Here is a 22,931-nt window from a genome sequence, read left to right on the forward strand (position 1 = left end):
CTCAATTGATAGAGGAGAAAAAAAAAGGGGGGGTCCGCCAAGTTAAGAGGTCTAGGACAGAAAGATTAGCATTTGAAAATTCCCAGTGCAGTTCAAAAATGAAAGCTAATTATGTTACAAAACTGGAAAGGAGAAGTGAAGGAAAGTATGGAAGAAGAAAAAACATCATGAAAGTTGGAAAGTGGAGATATTAAGAGGAGAGTAAGATCCCGTGTGGACTCAGTGGACCATCACTTCTCAAAAAAAACTGGAAAAACCAATGAATCAATGTTTGGGTGTGAATGGCTGGAGACTGTGGAGGAGATGATGACTATCAGAGGGCCGAGTGACACAGCACGGAGCTCAGTGCTATTAATGGGGCTCTCAAATAGCCTGTACGTTTCATTAGCAGCAGTTCAGAGAAAGTCACCTTTGAAACACATAGAAAATAGAAGCATGCAAGAATGAAAAATGTATAATTATTGTAATATTTTATTCGTTTTTTCTTTGAAAGCCACTTGGGAAATCATCAGATCAGCTGCATAATAATAAACTCTTAGTGCAGGAAGTTTGTTCAAAAATGTTACACGCTGAAGGCAGGGGTAAAGCTGTCAGGAAAAAGTCAAAGAACGTCTAGATACTTATGCAATTAGCAGTGCCAGTTATTAGAAATACTAACAGATACATTAATGCAGATCAATATAAATGTCTGTTCACTAAAGTCTCGTTAAAATCAAGCTGACTTCAGTGAGATTTTTTTTGATTTTTTTTAAGGGAAAGGGTCATTTCTAAAGTGGCCTTTGAAGTGCAAAACAATTCATTTCATTTTGTTTGATATGCAATAGCAGGCCTAAATAAAGAGGCCACTTTTAACCTACCCTTTATATAATTGCACGAGCAAATGGCTCAAAACTCAATGGGTTATTAATAATTATGACTTAAATTAAAGCAACTACAACCGTTTGTCTTTGTACCTTTTTGGTCTTTTAATATTTGTGAGAAATCTGTGAGAATCTGTGAAAAAACGGCACTATTTTTACTGATTTTACTGTTTTACTACTCTAAAAGGCCAAGATATTCCAATGAAATAAAATGTGACATAATCATATATCTTGTGTTCATATGAGTTAATGCTATAGCTACTGTATCGACTGGATGGAGTTAAGATGGCTGAGGAGGGTAAAAAACACTGGCAAGCTGATGACTCCATTACAGCTTCAGTCTCATTAGGAACGAACAGGATTCTGGATGAGGGATGCTAATGAAGGAGACTGACAGATGCTTCAGTGGAGGGATGATGATTTGGAGTCAATTACATTAGTGATGTCATTATCGTCAGCCATCGTACCATCAAGACATATTACTCAGAGGGTAATGCTAAAGAAAGCAGGTAAGAGAGAGAAAGAGTTTTAGGTGGTTCTTATTTGTTGTATGTATTATTTTCATTTATGAAAGCACAGAAAAAGCCAAAGTAGACAGTGACAAATATACAAATCCTAACTAAATCAAATTGTTTCAGTGAAAGACATACACCAGCAAAGACATCAAATCAAATCTTGTTATTAGAAAGTCAGATCTTATGTCTAAAAGATAAAAAAAATATGTCTGGAGATGTAGTTAAGAGAATTCGGTTTGGAGAAATGAATGGGAAATACCAATCTTTTGAACTTTTGGACCAAGTGTTTAGAAAAGCATTTTATTTCCAGTAGCTTCAATGGAGCTGATCATTGGCCAAACACATCTTTTTGGATTCAGTCAAAAGAAGATGGACCTTTGGTAATTTACTTTATGAACATAATCTGATTTGTACTTATTGAGACATCCAATTGCTTACAACTAGAAGCCTCGCTCAAGTAAATATTTCCCATTCCCACCATGTTGAATTATGTCCATCATTAGTGTGTCTAATATCTAACAGACATTCGCTTAACACAGCACGTTGCAGTTGGTTAGACCAGAGTACTTTACCTGCTCCAGCTCCTGTATCTTGTAGTCTTTGGTCTGGAGGATCTCCAACACTTTCCTGTCCTTGATCTCAGTTTTGTACTTCTCACTAGAGGAAACCGAAAAGTAAAGAAAATAGGCGTGTGTCCAATGAGATCTACAAAGGAGTGACCCGAGGCTATTGGTTTATACAGTATGTATATCCTCAAAGATACAGGCCTTTCCTTTATATCACAGTGGATGAACAGTAGAGAAATAAAGAGAGTATGCCTTCAAAGTACTATATAACATGTGTTCAGTTGTACTTTCCAACTTTAAGTGTACAAGCTGCACTGTAACAGTCTTGTAAAATGTACATTTCCTATTATCAATTTATAATTCTTTGTGCATCTGCTGTACTTGCCAAATAAAGAATACCCCTTTACGTTGCATTGAATAGGAAAATCACTTGTGAAAAAGGGAGCTACTGTACTATTCTGCTACTTCACCAAACTCTGAACTTTTCTCTCTTGCCACCTAACGCCTCTTTTATCATAATGAACTTTAAGGGAGACGAAAACAAGGCATCAATGTGGGACCTGTTTGTTTCAACTGCTTTAGGCCACCAGGGGCCACCCATTCCCTCCACCCATCACCTGCTCCTTCTACACCTCCCATCTGGAGGGCCTTTTCTCTCGTCTCTGCGCCTCTTCTGATCAGCCTATCCCCTGGTAGACACTGAAATAAGTATCTGGTGTCCCGGGAAGAGCTGGAACGCAGGCTGGCCTAGCTACATCTCCTTGTATATTGGGCTGTGTTCGCCATGTCCTGAGCAACCAACCAATCACTCTACAAGATCCTCACAGGAAGGGGAGGGGAGGCTGAATGGCAGTTCCCAGCGGGCACCAGCGCTTGACTGGAGTCGACACAATTACCATGTCAATATCCTCCTGCGCATCAGGTGATACAATACACATACACTCTCTGGGTGCATGTTCCCCCACGAGTCTCAGCGGACCCACATACTTTGATGGGTTTCCTATGGGGCTGTAAAGGAACTGAAGAGGGTGTGGAGAACGAATGAGAGGCACAGGTATTCTCTCCTCGCTGCTGCACTGTGCTTTATCCCTATTAACGGTCTACTAACAACTGACAGACCTCAAAATGTACATGATATGCACCCCTGATAGAGAAGATATCATTCTTAGGTATCCCCAAAAGGAAAGACTCAGTAAAAAACTAGGTCCAAGTTTTGAGTTGAACTGGGCAATGACTGCAATGAATGAGTCACTACATTAGAACAACTCTTAGTATAGGAGGTTGGAGAATGCTGTAAAATTGTCAGAAACAGATAAATTAGTTGTTATAATTTGTCTTTGTGCCAGCCAATAGTTTAATTCTAATAAAAATGACCTTAATGCAGACTATTTTCAGTTAACCAATGCCTTGTTAAAATCAAGAAGAATTGAAAGAGACATAACAACGTTTAGCATCTTTTGATTGGACCCTTCTGCAATGTTACACAAATTAATTTCCTTTCTGATGTGGCATTCAAAAGGCAAAATAATTATTTTTTTGTGCATCATATGCAATAGCAGACCTTTCTTATAGAGACAAAATAAATAGACCACACTTTTTACTTTTGCCGGTGACGCAACCTTTGCATTCATTTTAACATATCGTAGTGGAATGAAAACAACCAATGTCCAAACTGCAATGATACTCCCTAATGGGGAGGAATATATGTAATGTATCCAACTGTGCATCACCTGGGAACAGGCCTGAGCCCTTCTGAAAGTTCCCATGCCACTGTGTTTGGTGTAGCTTAGCCACGCCGCAAAAGAGGTCATATTCAATCTCACAATTTATCCGATAAAGACAAGTATTTGGCAGGAGTGTTTCAACGGTCCAGAATGGGTGCAGACAGTGTAGGAGGAGTGTTTTCATTAAAAGGGTTTCCATGGTTGAACTGCTAGACCGGGGATAAGAAGGCTTAAATCAGCATCTGCACCAGATTTCGTCGTAACCCCAGTAGAATGGCCGAGGTGCCTTAAACACCCCTAGAACGACTTTCACACATATTTCTCTTCACTGGTGAGATAAAGGAATGTTCAGCTATTGAGCCTCTCAGGTAGCAATTTGAAAGATAAATCTACTCACCGCTCCACCACCAAACTGACAGCCTGGGTCAAGTCTGGATTTGCCACTTGCAGGCGTTTCCATAGGGACCACACAAACTCCTTGTCTGCCTGTGAAAATAAAGGAATCAGCGAGAAAACAGCTGTTATTCTTAATTGAGATAAATTACTTTGGATACATTTGTCTCAAAATGCAAATTGGCCAAGAGGAAAGCCACGGCACATCTCTGCTTTTACTCACTGGAAAACAAACAAATAAATAGGATTCTCAGTGACATTAGCATACGGAAGGGGTAGCCAATTCATAATTTAAATATCTTGTACAAAATCGTTTCTGATCTGGCCTGCCCTCTCTAATCATGATCTGCTCTTAACAAGAATTTTCCTCGCTGAGATGTGACCTTCGACTCAAGGGGAGGCAGCATTGACACTTGTCATTATGCACTATTTATGACTGGGGAGAGCTGGGATCCGAATCAAAACACAGCAGTGGAGCTCGCATTTTCTGTATTAATCAATTGCGCTCCGGATATGTTTTCCTCTACAGCTCCAAAGTAACTAGCCCCAAAGAAACTCAAAACTGATGACAGAGAGAGTCATCTTCAAGTAGAGAAACCCAGCCAGCCCCTGACACATTTCCAATTCAAATTGTCTCACTGCTTTTTCAAACATTTTTAAGCTACATTACATTTAATGAGGGACATCTAAAAAGTACATTTTCTGACATTAAAAGACAGAATTATACCAAATCGACTTAATATAAAATTATCTGATAAATTATGTTCACATCATCAGAAGATAAAAGTCATCCCTCCCACTGGAATCTACTGGTCTCCAATTAGTACATGAATCTTAACCCCCTTTTCAAAAGTGTCTAATCAATTATTTACTAAAATGGCAGAAGCAGACCTTGATAAGACCATGAGCTGAACACATAAGTGGAAGGACTGTAAAGTCTCTGTATGTATCTGTGTGGAAGTGTGTGAGTGTGTATACAGATGGGGAGCGGGGTGAAGGAGGATAGAGATCTCACCAAATCAGCACTGCAATGCTACGCAGCTAACACATTCAATTAAATAAGCATGGTGGATGAATAGAAATAGGTGGACTCCCTCTGCCTGGCCTTTGGCTGCCATTAGCTGCTCCATAGGCAAGTGTTCAGTCAGGACCCTCATCAAGATCCCTCCTCTGCCATATGTGTACTTAAAGATGCATTGAATGTGCGTTTGATGGTGGCTGAATTATTCATTTTGAATCTAGACACTGAAACACCATGGGCTAAACATACCAATGAAAGCATCTGGAATTCAGCCACATATTAAAAAAATTAGCATGGTCTAGTAGGAACACTTGCTGGCCGACAGATGAGACTCTTTGTAGTTAATGGCTGTCCTGAAGAACATCTTGCCAGAGACTTAAGACATCAGTAGTATTCAAATGGCACTATTTAAATGGTACTCTGCACAGCTAAAGGTTCCTATTAGATCGACAGAATCACTGATGTTCTGCTCAAGACAAGACCACCATGATGGCTTCCACGTTCAATGTAGAGCAGCAACAACTGTCTAACGTTTACAAGGAATTACTGATAAACTAGAAGTGTAATAATGTAGTGTTTTCTAACTTGAAGAAACATTTTGACACGTTTTTACAATGAAAAGGTGTTCCTATTTGCTTGTCAAAAAGACGGAACTAGCACTATCAATAAATATGTTATGAACAGCAGTTGAGCTTCTTTGTAGATTTGTTAGGTGAGCAAATTGCCTTCATTATACAATACATGTACTTGAACAAACACTGGAAACACCTTAAAAATCATTTAGCAAGAACAATTACATGTATACGGTTTACAACAACATCTCATTTTAAGACACAACAAAAGGTCTGAAAATATACACTTGCCTGTGACAGGTGTTAATAGAGTTTGTTGGTTAATGGAAGGAGCTTGCCTGGATTTGCAGTGCTATACAAGTTGGATACCTTGTATCTAAAGATATGAAGGTCTCTCTAAGTTAACTCTAAAAACTTCAAAAGTCAAACTTTATATCACAGGGAAAAAAAGGTAACAGGCAGACATGTGGTTACAGCCAAAAAGCAACACAACAAATGTTCCTGGTATCTATATTCTAATAAAAACTCAAATGTAACACATCTGCTAAACCCCACATCTGTCTACCTACCTGTATAGCAAGGTACTGTGAATATGCAAAGTGAGAAATGCTGGGCTAAGCTCTCTCATGTTATTAGGCACCACCTGGTGGTGAACATGCAAGGACACCCTCCCTCAATCAGTGACTCACAAAGTGAAGATGAAAGCTTCTCTAGCATGCTCACAAGCCCTTCTTTGTCTCTATTTACTAAGATAAAAAAGGCTATGGTGGATCGTTTTTTTTTTTCAAACGTACCTTGGAAGCAGATATTTTCTGTTTACTCTCTTTGCTGACTGTTTACTAAAGTGTGGTCAGGTAATTTACATATGTTTGCAGCTCAACAATAGTGACAACAAAACAATTAAAATATGTCTTATATAAATCTTTGTATAATACCTAACTACCTGATAAAAGAAGAGGCTTTTACATTTTAACTGTCAGCTGCTATTCTTAATCTTAACATTATAAGCATTAGTTCTTAAAATTAGGGGAGGCGAAACAGAAACAGCTGACTAATGTAATTTCAAGCAGCTTCTGTTATCTCACCAGAAACACTTTTATTCATAAAGATGTTAGAAAATGACACATTATGTATGCATCTTGGGTGAAACATAGGTCCTAATCTGTTCAAAAATACATATAATGGTTATCAAGACAAGAAATAGTTTGGAATATAAAAAGGTGGGTAGACATTTTCTAGTTCAAATGAAGAATAGAAAAAGAAAAAGTTTTGCACAAAGCATGCAGTAAAAGCAAGAGCTCCTGGCCACTCTAAGTTGTCCATATAGTCAGACAAAATAAACCACAAATGTTTGTGGTCGTGACTGCAGACTCATATGAATTTATCATCAGAAAACTTGTGAAAGCACTATATCACTTGTGAAAGCAGTATATCACTTGTTGCATCATTGGGTTCATGAAAAGCACAAATATTCGAAAATAACAGTTCATGTAATAGCAAAAGAAGTATTCACATTGAGTGAAATATTGTAAACATGACTGAATATTTAGAAAACATGTATTCATTTGACTTTTAATCGCAATTGTAGGATATTGTGTTATTAAATAAGAAAGCAAGCCTTTGATTCCTATAGTATAATACATCCTCCAGATAGTACATATCCAGCAGTGTGAGCACTTCCCTGTAAACAGAACACACGTTCATAGTACATACCTGGCATTGACATAACTCATCTGATAAACTGTCCACTTGCTCCTCCAAAACGAGGATGCGAGAGCTGTCTTTGGTGGACATTTTGGAGCTAAGAGGGAAACAAAAATAACAAATGAGGTCAGCTTAGATTGGAAACTTATGACAGTATATTATATAGTTACCAGGATGGAAGCCCCTTCGTATTTCAACGGAGATAACAAATAGGATCCGTACTCTTTATCTGACGTTAGCTTACGTTGGTTAACTTTACTTATAACATCAAGAGTTTAGTTCAGTCGCAGAATGAGACTTAACAACGTTATGTAAGTTTGTCTCTTACCCGTTTCGATAGCTTCCTTACAGACGGATATCAACACTGTAGATAGAAGATGTACAGCTCTTAGCTATAACAACATAGTGCTGCTGTAGCTGTGTTTGCTAACGTTAGCCACTTCACAAACATTCATATTTGCAGTTCCTTGTCTGCTGTTGACAGTCTTCCGCGTTAAGTCGGAAGAACGTCACAGCATGCTTCAACGAGAGGGTTTACGTATCCATTTAAAGTAGAAGTTGTTTCCTTTTCTCCAACAACTAAACAAACGTTATCAGTAAAACACACCGTTGTCAATAACGACCAAAACGCTTTCCTGCTTTCAAACAAGCCCGCTGTTTTCCGTTTCTCTCAGCGTCATCGTGATCACGTCATTTTACGACGGCTACGGGTGACGTACGGCAGATTTACTGATTCCCAAACGCAGGTCCGTTAACGGTTTTTGGAACTATAAGAAGTCCCTATTTGATTTTCAAGTGGTACTCAAAACAATAAGGGTTTGTCTCTGCACTACAAAATCTCATTGTATATTTTTGTATAATGACAATAAAGGCTTTATATTATATTATTCTTCTTATTGTGGAAAAGGATGACTATTTTGACACTATCACACACCCTAGTTTGTTTTCTTTTAATAAGGACACTGAAATAAAGACGAAATAATCTTCTAAATTAGCCTATCTACACATGTTTCAACAAAAATCATCAACCATAAACTTAACTTTATAGTGGATATACTTTTTGATTATTAACAATCACAAATAAGCCTACGGTTGACTAAATTATGGGGATATACTCTGTGTGTTTAAATACCAGCATTAATATTGAATATATCATTGAATTTAACATGATATACAGTATATGTAGGCTATATTATACTATACTAATGTGGATTATTGTTTTTGTGACAAACGATCGTGATTTACTTTTATATGAATAGAGAAGTTGATATAACATTGCCCTGGTGGTGACTCCTTGAATCCGCCTATGCCTCCCACTGGGCTTTCATCAGCAGTGGATTTTAGCTGACCAAGACCGACTCTGAGCCACGATTAAGATCAAGACCACACCGCCATGGGTCATATCTATTGGCTCTAAATTATGAAAAAGAAAATGTGCAAAAAACGTATATGTAAAAGATTTATTAATAATCTAATGCTGTGGTGTGTGCAATGATCATCATGGTCATTTGTTTTCTCTTCCTACTGAACCAATTACAGATTCAAGTTTCTGAGTCATGTTAATAAACTTTATACAATATTAAACACAACATATTTAAATACTTATAATGTGAAAAAGTATCTGAAAAAATACCTTCTGACATGTCAAAAACCACATCATGGTTTAATTAAAATAATACATAATTAATATGGCTTAGCTGCTTTGGTTTCAGGGCCCTGATATTATGCATAGCACTCTTTGGATCCAATCAAATCTCTCTGAAAAAGGCCAATGGACATCAAGTCCCCTCCAAACATAATTATTAGGGCACATTCAAAATAATAAAATGTGTTTAAAGGGATTTGAATTGATTTTCTATCAACTATTTAACATTTCAGATCCCTTGAAGATCCAAGTGAAATATTTAATAAAACATTTTATGACAAACAATAAATAAATACTTCACAGCTCTCTCTTTAAATCCTGAATGTGTAGCCAATACAATTGTACGTCACTAATAATAAATATAACACCTTTGAATTATTACATTTGTGTTATGGGCCTTGTTGAGCACACAATACTTCTCAAGGATATTACTCTGTATGTCAAGTCCATATTTAATTTATACAAAGCCTAAAAATAACAGAAGTGTTATTGAAAATCAAATGTGGAATAAAACATCTTTCATCATCAGATAAATATCTCAATGTGTCAAAATTACAGAGACGCAAATAAAAAATGGCAACATATTGATGTTAGAGAAGTGTTGTGCAGCTTTTATGCTGTACACACACACACACACACACACACACACAAACACACACACACACACACACACACACACACACACACACACACACACACACACACACACACACACACACACACACACACACACACACACACACACACACTATAGAATGAGGGTTCCCCTGAGTCTGCAAGTGCTGCTTTACAAGCCTATAAATCTCTGCTGTTATCAAAGCTCAACAGCCACACAAATGACACGAAGAGAAATGACATTGAGATATGATATTGATCTTTATGTGGCAGTTTATGTTTAAAATGTTGTTTTTCTTTTGATAGACACACTTTTACCTTGTCCCTGTTGATATTTGCAATCTTTATATGTTTTTAATGATCTGTTGTTAGGCAAAAGGGTTATGCAAATATATTTGAAATCTCTAAATCCTTAGTGGGAGCTATGAGAACTGGATGGAAGCAAGGAAAATGAACAAAGACGCGTGTTTGACATCTGTTTTGCTGGTGAGACAAGACAACTCCATATTGTGTGGCTAATGTACTTAAGTGTCCAGCCAGATTTGGAGCACAGGGTGAGAGAGGAAAATGAAGAAATATGAGGACTGGCACTCCTCTTCAGTCAGACAAATGTTGGTTCATCTGCTCCCTGCCTCACACACACATGAACACACACACAGATAGAGAAAAGATGCAATTGACTTAGCATGATTAGGCTGTTCCTTGACCCACGAACACTGCCTCTCATTAAGATCCTCATTTGCGGAACAATTTTAGAGGCAGTAGACTGGTACATAATGTGCAACATCTGCCTGCCCCCTGTTTCTTGTTCAAACACACAAACTGACACATGGTATCTATGAATAAGCCCCACTTTCTCTCCCTCGTCATACTGTAATAAATCCATCATATGTTTGCAACAGGGTTTTGTTTTGAATTTGGTCTCTGCAGTTTCACCTTATTTCATCTCTTAATAGAAACCTTGAAACAGACTAATTAAGAGACATATCATATGGAAAAAGGCGGTCTATAGAAAGTCAAATTAACACAATTCTCTGTAGGGAAGCTGGTATCTCAAAGAGATCAGTTTTGACCTATCCTCTCTTTCATCATCAAATGCGTATAATTTGGCCCTAGACACATCTAGTTGCTTACATGTTTTACACAGGCATGTTCCACCATGTTTTGACAGGGCCGACTGCTGCTCTTTCCTACGTGTGAAGCTGTATCTCCCCTTTAAGTGTTTGTTGTCTGCCCCAGTAATGACAGATGAATCCAGATCTTAGAGCATTTAAGGGCACCTAAAAGGCAAATCTGTGGCAATATCACCAATGATGTACTTCCTTTTTCAAAAAGAAGGAAAAAAGCATTTTCACACACTCACCTCAACCTCAAAATCATTATCTGATTTGAGTTCTTCATCTAAATGCTTTTATTAGATGTAAACATTATGTTTATTTTTTTGACTTCAAACAAAAAAAGGTTACAGTATATGTGGAGTGTGATTTGGAAACTGTGTCTGGTGGCAGGATTACACTGGGCAAACGAGTCTGTAAATAATTGCCATCGAGATCAACATCTCTACCAAATCACACCATAAGCTTCTTTAAATTCCTAAAATGTCCATAACTAAATATAAATTATAAAAATTGGGTTCAACCAAATACATTGCAGAATTACACACATATTGACATTCCACTCAACTTTCTTCATAGCTCACAATAAATATGAGTGTATAAAAATAAATAGTAAGTGTAAATGTCCTAATTTGGTGATGATTAGTTGCTGAATAAAAGGCATGTACAGTATAAGAATAATACATGTTAAGAAAAATCCAACAAAGGCTATTTAAAATATGGTATTTTGATGACACATTTAACCTAGTATACAAACATGAAATTAATCATAGCTCAAGTCGCTGTTGTGATCTCTTGAGTGTTTGGAAAGAGATGATGAGGTGATTAAACTCAATCATAGAAACAGACATACTCTGTTTATCAAAAATGATTTTCACCTTAAACACTGGTTTATGTGCAACACTATATGCAGCTTAAATATATTGCATAGTTGTTTTTCCAAGATGATGTGCCCTACCCAACTAAATGACATATGTTGTCACTACAATTGCACAGCATGGTTTAACTTCTTTACAGGATGCCACAGAATATGACTGACTCAGGTGTATCACTGCACATGTAAACCGACCACTGTTTGAAATAGTCTTTGTGGGCCTCCTGTGTCTAATTGCCCAACTGTTCAAATGTGAAGAGCCACCCCTTGGAACAAGACAGCTCTTGCATTGACAATCCCAATAAGCATGCTTGTCTCACTTCGGTTCTGCCTCAGCGGAGTCACTGGGAAGTTCAAGTGCTAATGTAGGCAGCATTTAATCTACCAGGGGAAGAAGGGACACAGAACTGTGATCATGCAAATGCAGCTGCATGAAAAATTCAAGAACCAAATGACAAGCCCTGGTGTGCCGATGCTGACAGAGGAAGGAAGAGAGGCACATCCCGGGGAAAAACATGACACTCCATGGAGAATTGTGAAAGCACAGTCTCCGCCTGCCGCCTCAGGTATGTGGGGATATTGTCTGCATTAATGTGGCCTAGCTTTGATGCTTAGGGAAGAAAGAACCTGAGAACTGCTGGGGATGACAATAGACACTAAAGAGTCACAAGTCCCCCGCTTTAAAGGAACATTGATTGTACAAATGCCATTTGGGATGTCAAACGTGCACAGTGTTTAGTAGAACATCCCCGCCGCTGCATGGAAATGAGACAGGCTCCAACATGTGGGTTCCAATACGTCTTTGAACACAGCCACTTTGTAACACGGCTGATGGCTCTATTTGTTGAGTGTCTAAGGTTTTCTTGTTGAATAGCATTAGATCACAAAAAGCTGTTATCCCACTGGTTGCCTTTTTGAAATGGGCCATGACAAATCTTTGAAATTGCTCACTAATTTCATGTCCAATTGCTGACATTTTGGAGCTTGTTTGCGCAGATTTCTATTCAAGTGATGCCCCGAGGAGGGATATCTTATCTCTCGCTGACGTCCGTGGGAGAATCATCAGCCACTCTTGACCTCGAGCATGAGCCGTCCTCATGCTGAATCCTGTGAGACCTTGGACTGCCTTACAAAACCCCAGGACAGAGAAACCATTGATTACCACTTCTCCTCCCTCTATTCAGCCTTTAGACATACAATATCTGAGCACCTAAATCAGACATTTCTAGTTCAGAACCATTCTTTATCACAAACCTTACGCTCTGTCTTTGCCATCATGTGAATTCCTGTATGCATGTGATGTCACTGATTTGGCAAAGCCCCCCCCCCACATGCACAAGCCCCGATGAGATGACATGGACCTCTGTTTGACTCCCATCTGATGACCTTTTGGTCCTATCCTCAACAGGCAAGAGCCGTCATAAAGAAGGAATTGATCCACACAAGACCCACCGACTGCAGCACACACGTGCATGTGTTTGTGTGTATCCACAGTGCCATGAACCTCAGGGCCACGCTCACTCATGACTCAGTGACTCACCCAACTACTGTGCCATCCTAACCCCGGTTAGCCCCCCAGGATGTGTGGGAATGTGGAGTCAGGCTATTTCCCTTGGGCTTCTACCAGAGAGCTTGTCCTTTGCTTGGTGAAAGGGTAAATTAAGGTAGTGAGGTTGTATTTAAGTTCATATTTCCCTTGTGTACGAGAGAGGAGACCAAGGACATGGGACATTGATCGCCCTGAGTAAATGTTGTCCAGTCGGAAAACAGCTATTAAATGAGAAAAGTATTGGTCTTACTTCCAACACCTGTGCTTCCCACCCTATGAGATAGGAAAGATCAAAGTAAGAAATTAAGATATTGTATCTAGTTTTACATTAAAACCTCCGGAGGAAAACTGGAGATTTTTGGCCATGAAAATACATTTGACTTGACCTTATGGTTGCACATAACTTATCAAAGAGACATTATCAAGTTACCATAAGTGGAACTGGTCTCAGCTTCTAAACATCAGTGGTAGTGCTATTAAAGAAACGCCATTTCAGCCATCAACTGCCTCCTGATTTGCAAAGAGAAATGGCAGTATGATCCAGTTCTTTGAAAAGGCTCAACGGATCTTGGGAATGGTTAAACTGACCTTTGTACATGCTTTGCTAGTGACTGGAACTTAATGAACAGGAGGACCTCGGTGGATTTGATGGATCTGTGAATGCGGCGCAGCAGCTGACGGCCTTCCCAGGAGGTGGAACACTTCAGTAGCAGGTTCAATAGCTCATTACCATGCAGTCCCTCTGGATAATTAGTGAACAGTGGGATCCTGTCACAGGGACAAATAAACATGTACTCTCCTTCCCTATCAAGATGCATTTACTGGTTCTAAAACCGTATACATTAATGTCAGTGTCTACTTTAATGGTATACTGTAGAGACCATCTGGTAGTTTTTTATTGGGCTGCTACTAATTTTAAAACTAACATTTGAGTTTGTTTATTTAATGTTGGTTTGTTTTCTACATACTTGTGACACCAATATGTAAGGTTTGTGATATTTTACATATTAAAAACCAACTTGCCTGTGTGCTTTGTTTTGCCAAATGGAGATGCTGTAATAATGTTTCTATCTCTGGATGGATTTAACAGGCTGCATATTGAAAGCACAATCACTTTCATTATGCATGTAAAACGGAATAAAATTGGCCTAAAATGGAATCTGAATCAGTGCCAAGATGAGTGAATGATAAAGCAGCTGATACTGAGATAATAATTTTACTGAATCATGTGTGTTTGGGTTTTTTGTACTGAAATGTATTGAATGATTTGTTTTTGTTTAAGGAAGTGCTTAATTTCCCCGCAGCAGGCAAGTCATATGGAGGTGGACGTGAGGTGCATAGTGTGCATAAAGGTAAAAGTAGGTTAACATCATGGTTTTTGTTGATTGATAACAAAATAAACAGGTCTTATGATTCCACTTTGTGATGTCTTTTGCTGTTTCAAGACCCGGATCTGTACGTAAACCATAACTTAATGTAACTTAAGAGGGGACCTAAAAATAACAACATTAGCAATGATTTAGTTGCTGTGAGCACATATTGACTTTGAGGAGTGAAGTACTTGGACAGTAAAAAATAACATTTGTATAGACAATTAAGGACTTGCTGTTATGTTTATTAAAAATATTTCCTCATTCAATTGCTCATTTTATTTAAAAAACAATTGTTCCACATGTATTTGTTCTATAGCGTGTTGTAAATGTCATTTATGGGAGATTGTACCCTGAGCTTAGATCCATACATTTTAACAACATACATACATCTCAAAATTATCCTTTTTCTTTGTCAATATTAAGATAAAAGGATGTTTGACCCTGCTCATGCAGCCCTCCCAGCAATACAGAAGCACAACTGTTCAACGATAATGAACTAAAGAAACAGCTTGAAGCTGAAAATAAAGTATTGCTATCCACACACCCACTATCATAACTATGCTATCGCACATCTTGTGTGCGTTGTAACATAGATTTCCATCTGATAGTTTAGCAAGATGCTTACAGCAAAGGAAAAAAGGTCATGTTTTGCTTTGATGATCAGTTTGTGTCACATTACTCATCCACAGCCCCCGGTGTCTATATGTTTAATCAACACAGCTGAACAGAAAACACTTCCTGAGTGAAATTAAAGCAGCATCAAAGCATTTGAAGTCGACAGAAATGTTATAATCACCTAGGTTTTTTTTCCTTCTTATGGACAACCCTTTAAAGGCTTTTTGTTGTGTTGCTCACATAAGTATGTAATATCCAATTTAATTAGCAATGTAAGCCATCTGACAAACAGGCATATGGTCCTTGTTCTCCCACGGCCTTGGCCAAGGAATGAATATGCATATCCTGGGACCCCAGGAGCTTGTTACCCTAGAATGAATTCTACACAAGCCTAAACCCTGATCTATTATTTACCCCTTGACCAAACATGCAAGTGGGGCTCGCAGACGCTTGACTGGGATTCTGCTGCCTCTCTGAGCCCAGTGGAGGAGCCAGGCTGAGGCAGTCACTGAGGAGCTGCATGTCTCTCTTTCTGCTCAGCTCTATCTTCAAACACACACATAACCACACACTCCTTCAACTCTTCACTCTTGAGATGTCTCAGTCAAATGTTGAGCAAATCCTCACATAAACAAGCGCACAATTAATCTTTAATGAGCGCACCCACTTCTGAGGGAAATGAGGGACACAAGTTAGGAAATCAGTGTCACATCCCTGCAGTACACACACAAACCATAAACTATTTCCAACTGCTGAAAACACGTGTTCGTGTGTGCACGCGCATGAGGAGTGCGTGTACTGTAGCTACCCCTGAGGGTAGGGAAAGTGAAAAAAGTGAAAGTTTGCTTTATGCAAGAGAAATGCAGCTCGTTCCCCCTCAAGTTGCTGTAATACAGTTTTAAAAGATGGCAGGAAATTAAATTGCTTTACATTTATTTGTTGTTCTTTATTTGCCGTATAGATGCATTTTCTTACAATATTATATGGAAATGTAATTTTAACCACAATGCATCTGAACTAAATGCACACAGAGGGAAAATATCACAGATCTGTTGCTGCTTTTCAAGTGTTTCCATGGGCTGGAAATGCGCATCTCTTTGCCGATTTCCTATCTTCAGGCTGAGAATTGTTGGCACGTTTATGTCGTTGACACTTCCTCCTGAGACATCACCGTAAATCTGCTCCTTGGGCACAAACACTCCTTGGACCGGACCGACAGTCGCTCGGGTTACAGTCGCACGGCGTGTAAAACTCAGGTCTGAATCCACAGCACCTTCTCTCAGCCCGGACCGTCCGCAGCTCTGCGCTGACTCTGCAGAAGGAAACCATCGGGGGAGTGTATGAAGGCGTTTTTTAAGCGATTTTCTCAAGGTAGGACAAGCAGTTACAAGACCGCTTCTGGTTGTCAGCGATCCCTTCTGTTTCCTTCACCTCTTCGGTTTACGGTTTTGGGAAAAGAAGAGGGGACAGACTGTCGTGGTCGTGCGTTCCTCTCCGTGAGACCGACGCGTTTCCAAACGTCTTGACGCGCGTTTTTCTCAGAGAAGGATCCCGGACACAGTGGTTCTCAGGATAAAAAGAGTGACTGTTGTATAGTAAAAACTGACATTAACGGCTAAGATACGTTTGTGAAAGAAACACCGACGTTGAATCACCTCACACTGCGCGCAGGATTGAAGAGGAGAAAGTTCCCCACTTGAGGGCGAAATCCGACTTTTTTGAGGACGCCAAGTTTGAAAAGTGCCAGGAGCCCCGGGGTCTTTCAGATACAACATGCAGCAATGGTAAATAACATTTTCCTGCTCCTGCTTACTCAATTCATTAAGTCCTAACACACCACTTTTATAAGTGAGTAACTTTTTAAAACTTCTGCACTGATCTGTTATTTGAACTCATCAGATTAGATAGTCTTCCAGAGTACTTTAATTTCCCTCTTGTTTCTGATTCTTATGACTCATCCACTGGATTTGTTAATACGTCTGCTTTCAAATGAAATTATTTCTTCTGCTGGTTGGGATCTTTTCTTTCTCTTCTATATGTGTCTTACAAAATCAATATGTGTGAGCATATACAGACACACTACAAAACGAGACCTAAAACCTTAATCTTCTGAACTAAGTTAATAAAGTATTACTTCACTTAATATAGTTTTATAGTTTTCGTCACGCCTTGAAAGAATTACTCAATTCTCTGCTCCCCAAAGAAGGATTCAAAACGTTTACGTGACATTAGGGGGCAAATCGTTAACTCCAGAGATACAGAGTAAATAATTGTTTAATTGTTGATATTTATGTTGTAAGCAACTCTATGCTACCTGTAGATTCTGGCCTTCACATTCAATTTTACAGACCCATGCAAACCACTGAATGATTCAAGGTAATTGAATGCAGTGTCTTCAGATAGCATACACAGGGATGATAAAAATGTGTTGTCTGTTTACTTAAATAAGAGTGAGCAGACTTCATTTCATAGCTGGCAGCAACATTTCTCAAGTTATTTTTTTTAAGGCCTAAAATCCCTTTGCTGAAAATCCTGCTTCAGCTTTCAACAGGATTCCTCCTTTTCCTGTTTTTCTGAGACAGTTTTATGATTTTTTAACTGTATTTACTGTTTTTTTTCCTGTTGAAATGTGCTCTGTTTATAGAAGTCTTTATCAGATATCATACAAAAACAGACAAGTTTGCCTGTGTTAGATTGCAAAGAAAAGCTTCAGGTAAATCAATTGTACGATGCTGGTTTTGGAGCCTAAAAACACTACAATCTGACAGAATTCTTTGCTAAATAAATTTGATTTGAGGCCCTGTGCTACGGTAACTCTCCAGGAAAACTCTTTTGGTCAACGTGTGACAGTGAAACACAAGCAGAAGCACACCGAGGCATTTCATGTCAGGGTAAGACATTTCATTGTGGACATATCTGAGAGCTTCAGGAGACAGGGAAGACGGAGGGAGAGGAGCAGAAAAAGAAAAAACAGTGAGAGAGAGATTGAGATGAATGGCCCCACTTAAAAGCAGCAGAAAAGTACCTACACACTTTCATCAGTGAGATGTGTGTGAGATTAATGTCTAGCACAGTATTTTGGCCTGGTCTTGAGTGTGTGTAAGGGATGTTTCATGAGCCTGAGCTGGTGCTGCTTCTACACTGAAGAATGCCAATTTACATTCCTGGAGTGTCATTTCATTACTTTTATCTCCGTGCTGCTTTCTCCCTGCCAGGCCAGTCAGGGATCGGTGCAACTCAAATTTACTTTTTTACCGCACAAGTCACAGAAACTAAAATCCCTGTATTCCCTTTTATGTGTTTGTTTCTGTTTCTCTTTTGTACGTCAGATAATTAAACACTTATTACGCTCTTATTGGCACAGAATAAGTGCTGGTGTGTTGCAGGAAAATACATAAAATAACAGCAGAAAAAGGTTGGAAAACATAATGAAGAAAATGTCGAGGTAAATGTCCTCGTTATGCACTGACTAGACTCAGCCTACAGCGCTGCTACGTGAGGTTAAAGAAAAAGTTAAAGTTGTCAGCGAGGCTGCAGCTAGGTCGTGATTCCTCTGGGTCTGTGGGAATCAGAGAGGGGAGAGTGTGTGAGAGGGTGTGTGTGTGCGGGGTGGGAGACACTGGTTAGTCGGTTCAATAATCTGCTGGACAGGTAGGCCTGTGACGCCCCCCTTAGAGAGGCTGCTAATGAAGAGAAAGGCTGCTTAGTGGTGCTCCGCTCTGACCCCTCCCCCCCCCCCCCCCCCCCTGCTGGCTTCCTCTGATTACTGCTCACATCCCCAACTCTGCCCTCCTCTTCTTCCTCCACTCCATCCTCCACATTTCCCCTGATATTCTTAAACCCTGCCTCTTTATTTGAAAAGAATGGGGGCTAAGTGTATAAAGGGTCTCCTGATGACCCATTGGGATTTATATATGTTCTGCTCTTGTTTTTATTTGTGTATTCTTGTTCATTTCCATATTTTAGTGATTCATTTTCTACTTGACCTTCTCGTTCAGACCCATTTTCTGAGCAATTTCAGTAAAGAGGAGGCTCTAATGTGAAGAGCTTAACTCAAGCGACGCGTAGGTGAAAGGAAATATGTGTTAGAGCAGGGAGAAAAAACAAACAAACATTTATTTTAGATGAAGGGAGATATGTACTTTCACTCAGGCTAACAGGTTTAGATTTTCAGCCTCAAAAACATCCAAGAGAGGTTCATGCTGCTCCAAAAAGCCTCTGCTCCTCTCCATCTGTCCTCAGTCCCAATAATCTCTCGAGTGACCGCTAGTGTGTCTTGGCAGTGACAGAAAAGGTAATATTTTGAGAGGGGGAGTGGGGTCAGATACCTAGTGGTGGCTTGAGATGAAAATCTTGAAGACACGGTAACCCAAGCAGCAGGCTGCAGCGACTAAACAGAGACACTGTGAAATGTTCAAACAAATTGGATGGCAGGAGTCCTAATTTAATAAAGAGCACAGTGTGAGACATACTTGATTTAAAACAATATACATATAGTAGACATAATTACATTTTTTGTACCTCAGCACACAAAGCAAGAAACTAAATATTCACACACTTACACTTATGAAAACTCTCCAGCGTCCTCCAAATACATGATTAAATTAAGTGAGTGTTCCTGTGATTCTTACGTCAAAGAAAAGTAGAAAAGGTAATGAATAGCAGCTGTTATGAAATGTATATTTAGGATGTGTTTAGTTTTGTACTATCAATGATGTTAATATCTCTATAGTTTTTGTTGTACCTAAATGAACGTATTTTCTCTTTTAGTGTGCAATTAGAACACTTTTGGTAATAGCAAAAAAAAAGGGATTAAAATCTGGCTCTGTGCTCCAAGCTGTGTTTAAACTGTAAACTGATACGTGTACTTACATGTGTTACATTTTTTGTATAATTTTTTTTTCTATGGGGTTCATTTCACATGCTAATCCAAACACTATCATATTCCTTAAGGAAGGAATCAGCGAAACTTTGGTCTTATTACGTGAACACACCCAGTGTGTGCAGAAGCCACACACCCCCTCGCTCTTTATTTGTTTAAAGTGAGAAATGATAGAACACATTTTGCACAGCTCCGCCTTTAGTAATACACCCTCCGCTGCATTTTTCACTCGTCCCAGACACGGTCATGATTCTTATATTTTCAGCTGTAATTTGGGGTGGCCTTAATTGATTCCGTCCAGAACTAATTACCGGCAACTGTGTAAAATAAACACTTCAGTGTCACTGGGTGGCAACTGTCCGATCGGTAGGGAAATTACATTTCACTTGTAATCCATACGTTCTGCAGCACGGCAGGAATATAATTCATGTCGACGCTATAGAAATACCAGAGACGCTGGACTTGTGTAGCGAACAGGAGTATAGTTGTAACCAAATGGCTCAGTTGGGAGGTATAGGGTTATGTGGTATAATTTATATTTTATAGCTCCCTCCTGCACTGACTGCACTCCAGAATAAAGTTGTTCGATTTTGTTCCATGAACAGTGAGTGAGAAAATCTGGGATTTCGCTTTTGATGGAAACTCCAGGCACCACTTTGTTCCTTGCTTTCTTCTTGTATTTTTTATTTTCCTGTTGAGTCTCATTTCTTGCTTCCAGATAAAAAGACACCTAACTGCTGCTGTTACAATACAGAGTGTTTATGTGGATGTTGTTTGTGTGCTTTTTTGTGTGTGTGTGTGTGTGTGGGGGGGGGGGGGGTGCATTAGTGGCCCATGCTTCAGTGATTCAAAAGGCACGGAAAGATATCCTCAGGCCATACAGAGTGATTTGATTCAAAGTGAATAATTTGCCCTAAAGGTGTCTTTTCTCTTCTCTCACAAACAGCTAGTGGAAGAAATCTGATATGACAAGATAAGTGGTGGCTCATGAAAAATTCCTGAGGACTGAGACGTAGCATGTTGACTTTGGAATTATTGCCCTGAGTGTCTAGTTCTTAGCTAGCAACTGTGCCTGACAATGTTATTTTTACCTGAGTAGACTTTGAAATCATTCCCTGGGTTCTAAGTCCCGATTTCTCTCGTTTAAAACCTGTCCAAAGAATGGACCAAATACATTTCCTGATTCTTTTTTTTATCTTACATCAAAGTACTCTTTAATTGTAAGGTACCAATTAGTGTTAAAAGAGAGTGGAATACCAGTTTGAAAGGAAAACATGTCTCCTATAGTTGTAAGCAGGGTTTTTGGGCTTGTACATTATACTTGGGGGGAGGGCGCTGACATTGCATGTAATTGCTCAGCCAATCAGGATAAGCCCAAAAATGTCTCAACTCAATACCGGTAGCAGAAATGTCCATCATAGCCAAGTGTACACATGTTTTAGTAACTGAAAAAGCAGTACAAGTGAGATGATTACCTGCGTTCAACTGTGGCCCTGCTGATGCAATGCTTCCCTTCCTGATCCAATATTATCGTGGCAGCAGGTGATGTGTGCCAGGTTGCAGTGATGTCTGCCTGAGCACAGGGCAGGCAGGCTGCTTTTAGGACCACATATCGGGGCTTCCACTCCTTGCAAAGACCACTCCTGCACCTAAAACATTGGTCTGTCCTGAATGACAAAAGCATAACATGAAAATGTCATAATGTTAATTCACAGGAGTGATTTGGCACGTTTGCAAGGGTAGACGGTGTGTTACTTTTATTTTTGTCCCTGAACAAATTAGCTGACATAACTACAGACAGTACCATAATATTTACGTAGGTTTTCTTCATTCTACAGTACTCAGCCATTCATACTTTAAGTATAATTTGAGTGGCTTCAAACTATCTTTGGCTAGGATTTGAAAGCTGTTTTCACTCTCTTTGGTAGAAAATACAGACATCCTGCTCAAGTCAACTTGGCTTTCAAATCTGTACTTTTCACGGAGACAATGTTTTTTCTGAATATATTTATAATGTTTCAGGAATTAGATAACATGATTATATATTCTGTAACGTTTGACATTTTATCACGAGGGTTCATAGGCATTGACTCAAGTGGCAATTTGTGTTACTTTCTTTTTTGCCACTTTCTCATTGGTATTATTTTTCAGCACAAGATTGCAGCTTGATTGGAAGCAAAGAAGGAAATTGGGGGACAACTTTGTAATGTGGTACAGACACATGAGGACTGTGTCCCGTTTCCTACCGACAGCCAATATTTACCAAGACCACGTTTCTTCGTTCCTTGACCCGATAAAGGTCGCCTACCCTTAAAGAGGTAGTTATTTAACCAAAGCCACAATGTTTTTCTAACCTAACTAAGTATTTATTTGAAACCAAGCCATGCTCTTTTCCTTAGCCGTGATCAAGTTGTGTTTGTGACTGAACGTTAATCATACTGTTGTCACATCATAACATTTTTTTTTCTTTCTTCCCAACTGTGGCTTGTAACAATTTTGGAAGACATTGACAGATGATGCTGTCTGGCATAGTGTCCGATCTAAAAAAATAGCAAAGCTTTTACACTAACTGAGAGTCCAGACTTTAAGCATGTTAAACAGTACCAGCTATGTAACCAATGTCCTCTCCACAACTGCTATTAATGCCTTAAGGTAGTAAGCATCTACATTCATAGTGTTTTCAGTGTGTCTTGACCCTGTGGTCTGGCAGGAACACATGGATTAACTCTGAAGAACTGATTTGATGCAGTCTAATAGAAACCTCTTCCTCCAGTCTGCTCCCACATGTTAAACCTGTCCGTGACATTCCCATCTTTGAATCACTATCACTGTCTCAATCTACATTACTATTTCAAGGGGATATGGAGTTTCAGTTGATTATGATGAATCTATTGTGCCATGCAATTCA

General features: G+C 39.2%; 1 protein-coding gene across 3 annotated transcripts in view; it reads right to left on the reverse strand.

The window, feature by feature from the left end:
- Positions 1 to 21,549, reverse strand: part of cntln (centlein, centrosomal protein) — a 98,577-nt gene extending 77,028 nt beyond the window's left edge. The window contains exons 1-4 of one of the 3 annotated variants that reach the window (XM_034130152.1): positions 21,499 to 21,549; positions 7,365 to 7,452; positions 4,063 to 4,151; positions 1,948 to 2,032 (exon numbers count right to left, since the gene is read on the reverse strand). In XM_034130152.1, the coding sequence (XP_033986043.1) occupies positions 1,948 to 2,032; positions 4,063 to 4,151; positions 7,365 to 7,445 (255 nt within the window). In that variant the 5' untranslated portion in view covers positions 7,446 to 7,452; positions 21,499 to 21,549. Of the gene's footprint in view, positions 1 to 1,947; positions 2,033 to 4,062; positions 4,152 to 7,364; positions 7,453 to 7,683; positions 7,981 to 21,498 lie in introns of those variants that run through there. The other 2 variants (XM_034130151.1, XM_034130150.1) reach the window with 2 other exon arrangements.
- Positions 21,550 to 22,931: the final 1,382 nt, after the last annotated feature.

Source organism: Trematomus bernacchii, unplaced genomic scaffold (assembly GCF_902827165.1).
Source record: "Trematomus bernacchii unplaced genomic scaffold, fTreBer1.1, whole genome shotgun sequence".
Classification (NCBI taxonomy): domain Eukaryota; kingdom Metazoa; phylum Chordata; class Actinopteri; order Perciformes; family Nototheniidae; genus Trematomus; species Trematomus bernacchii.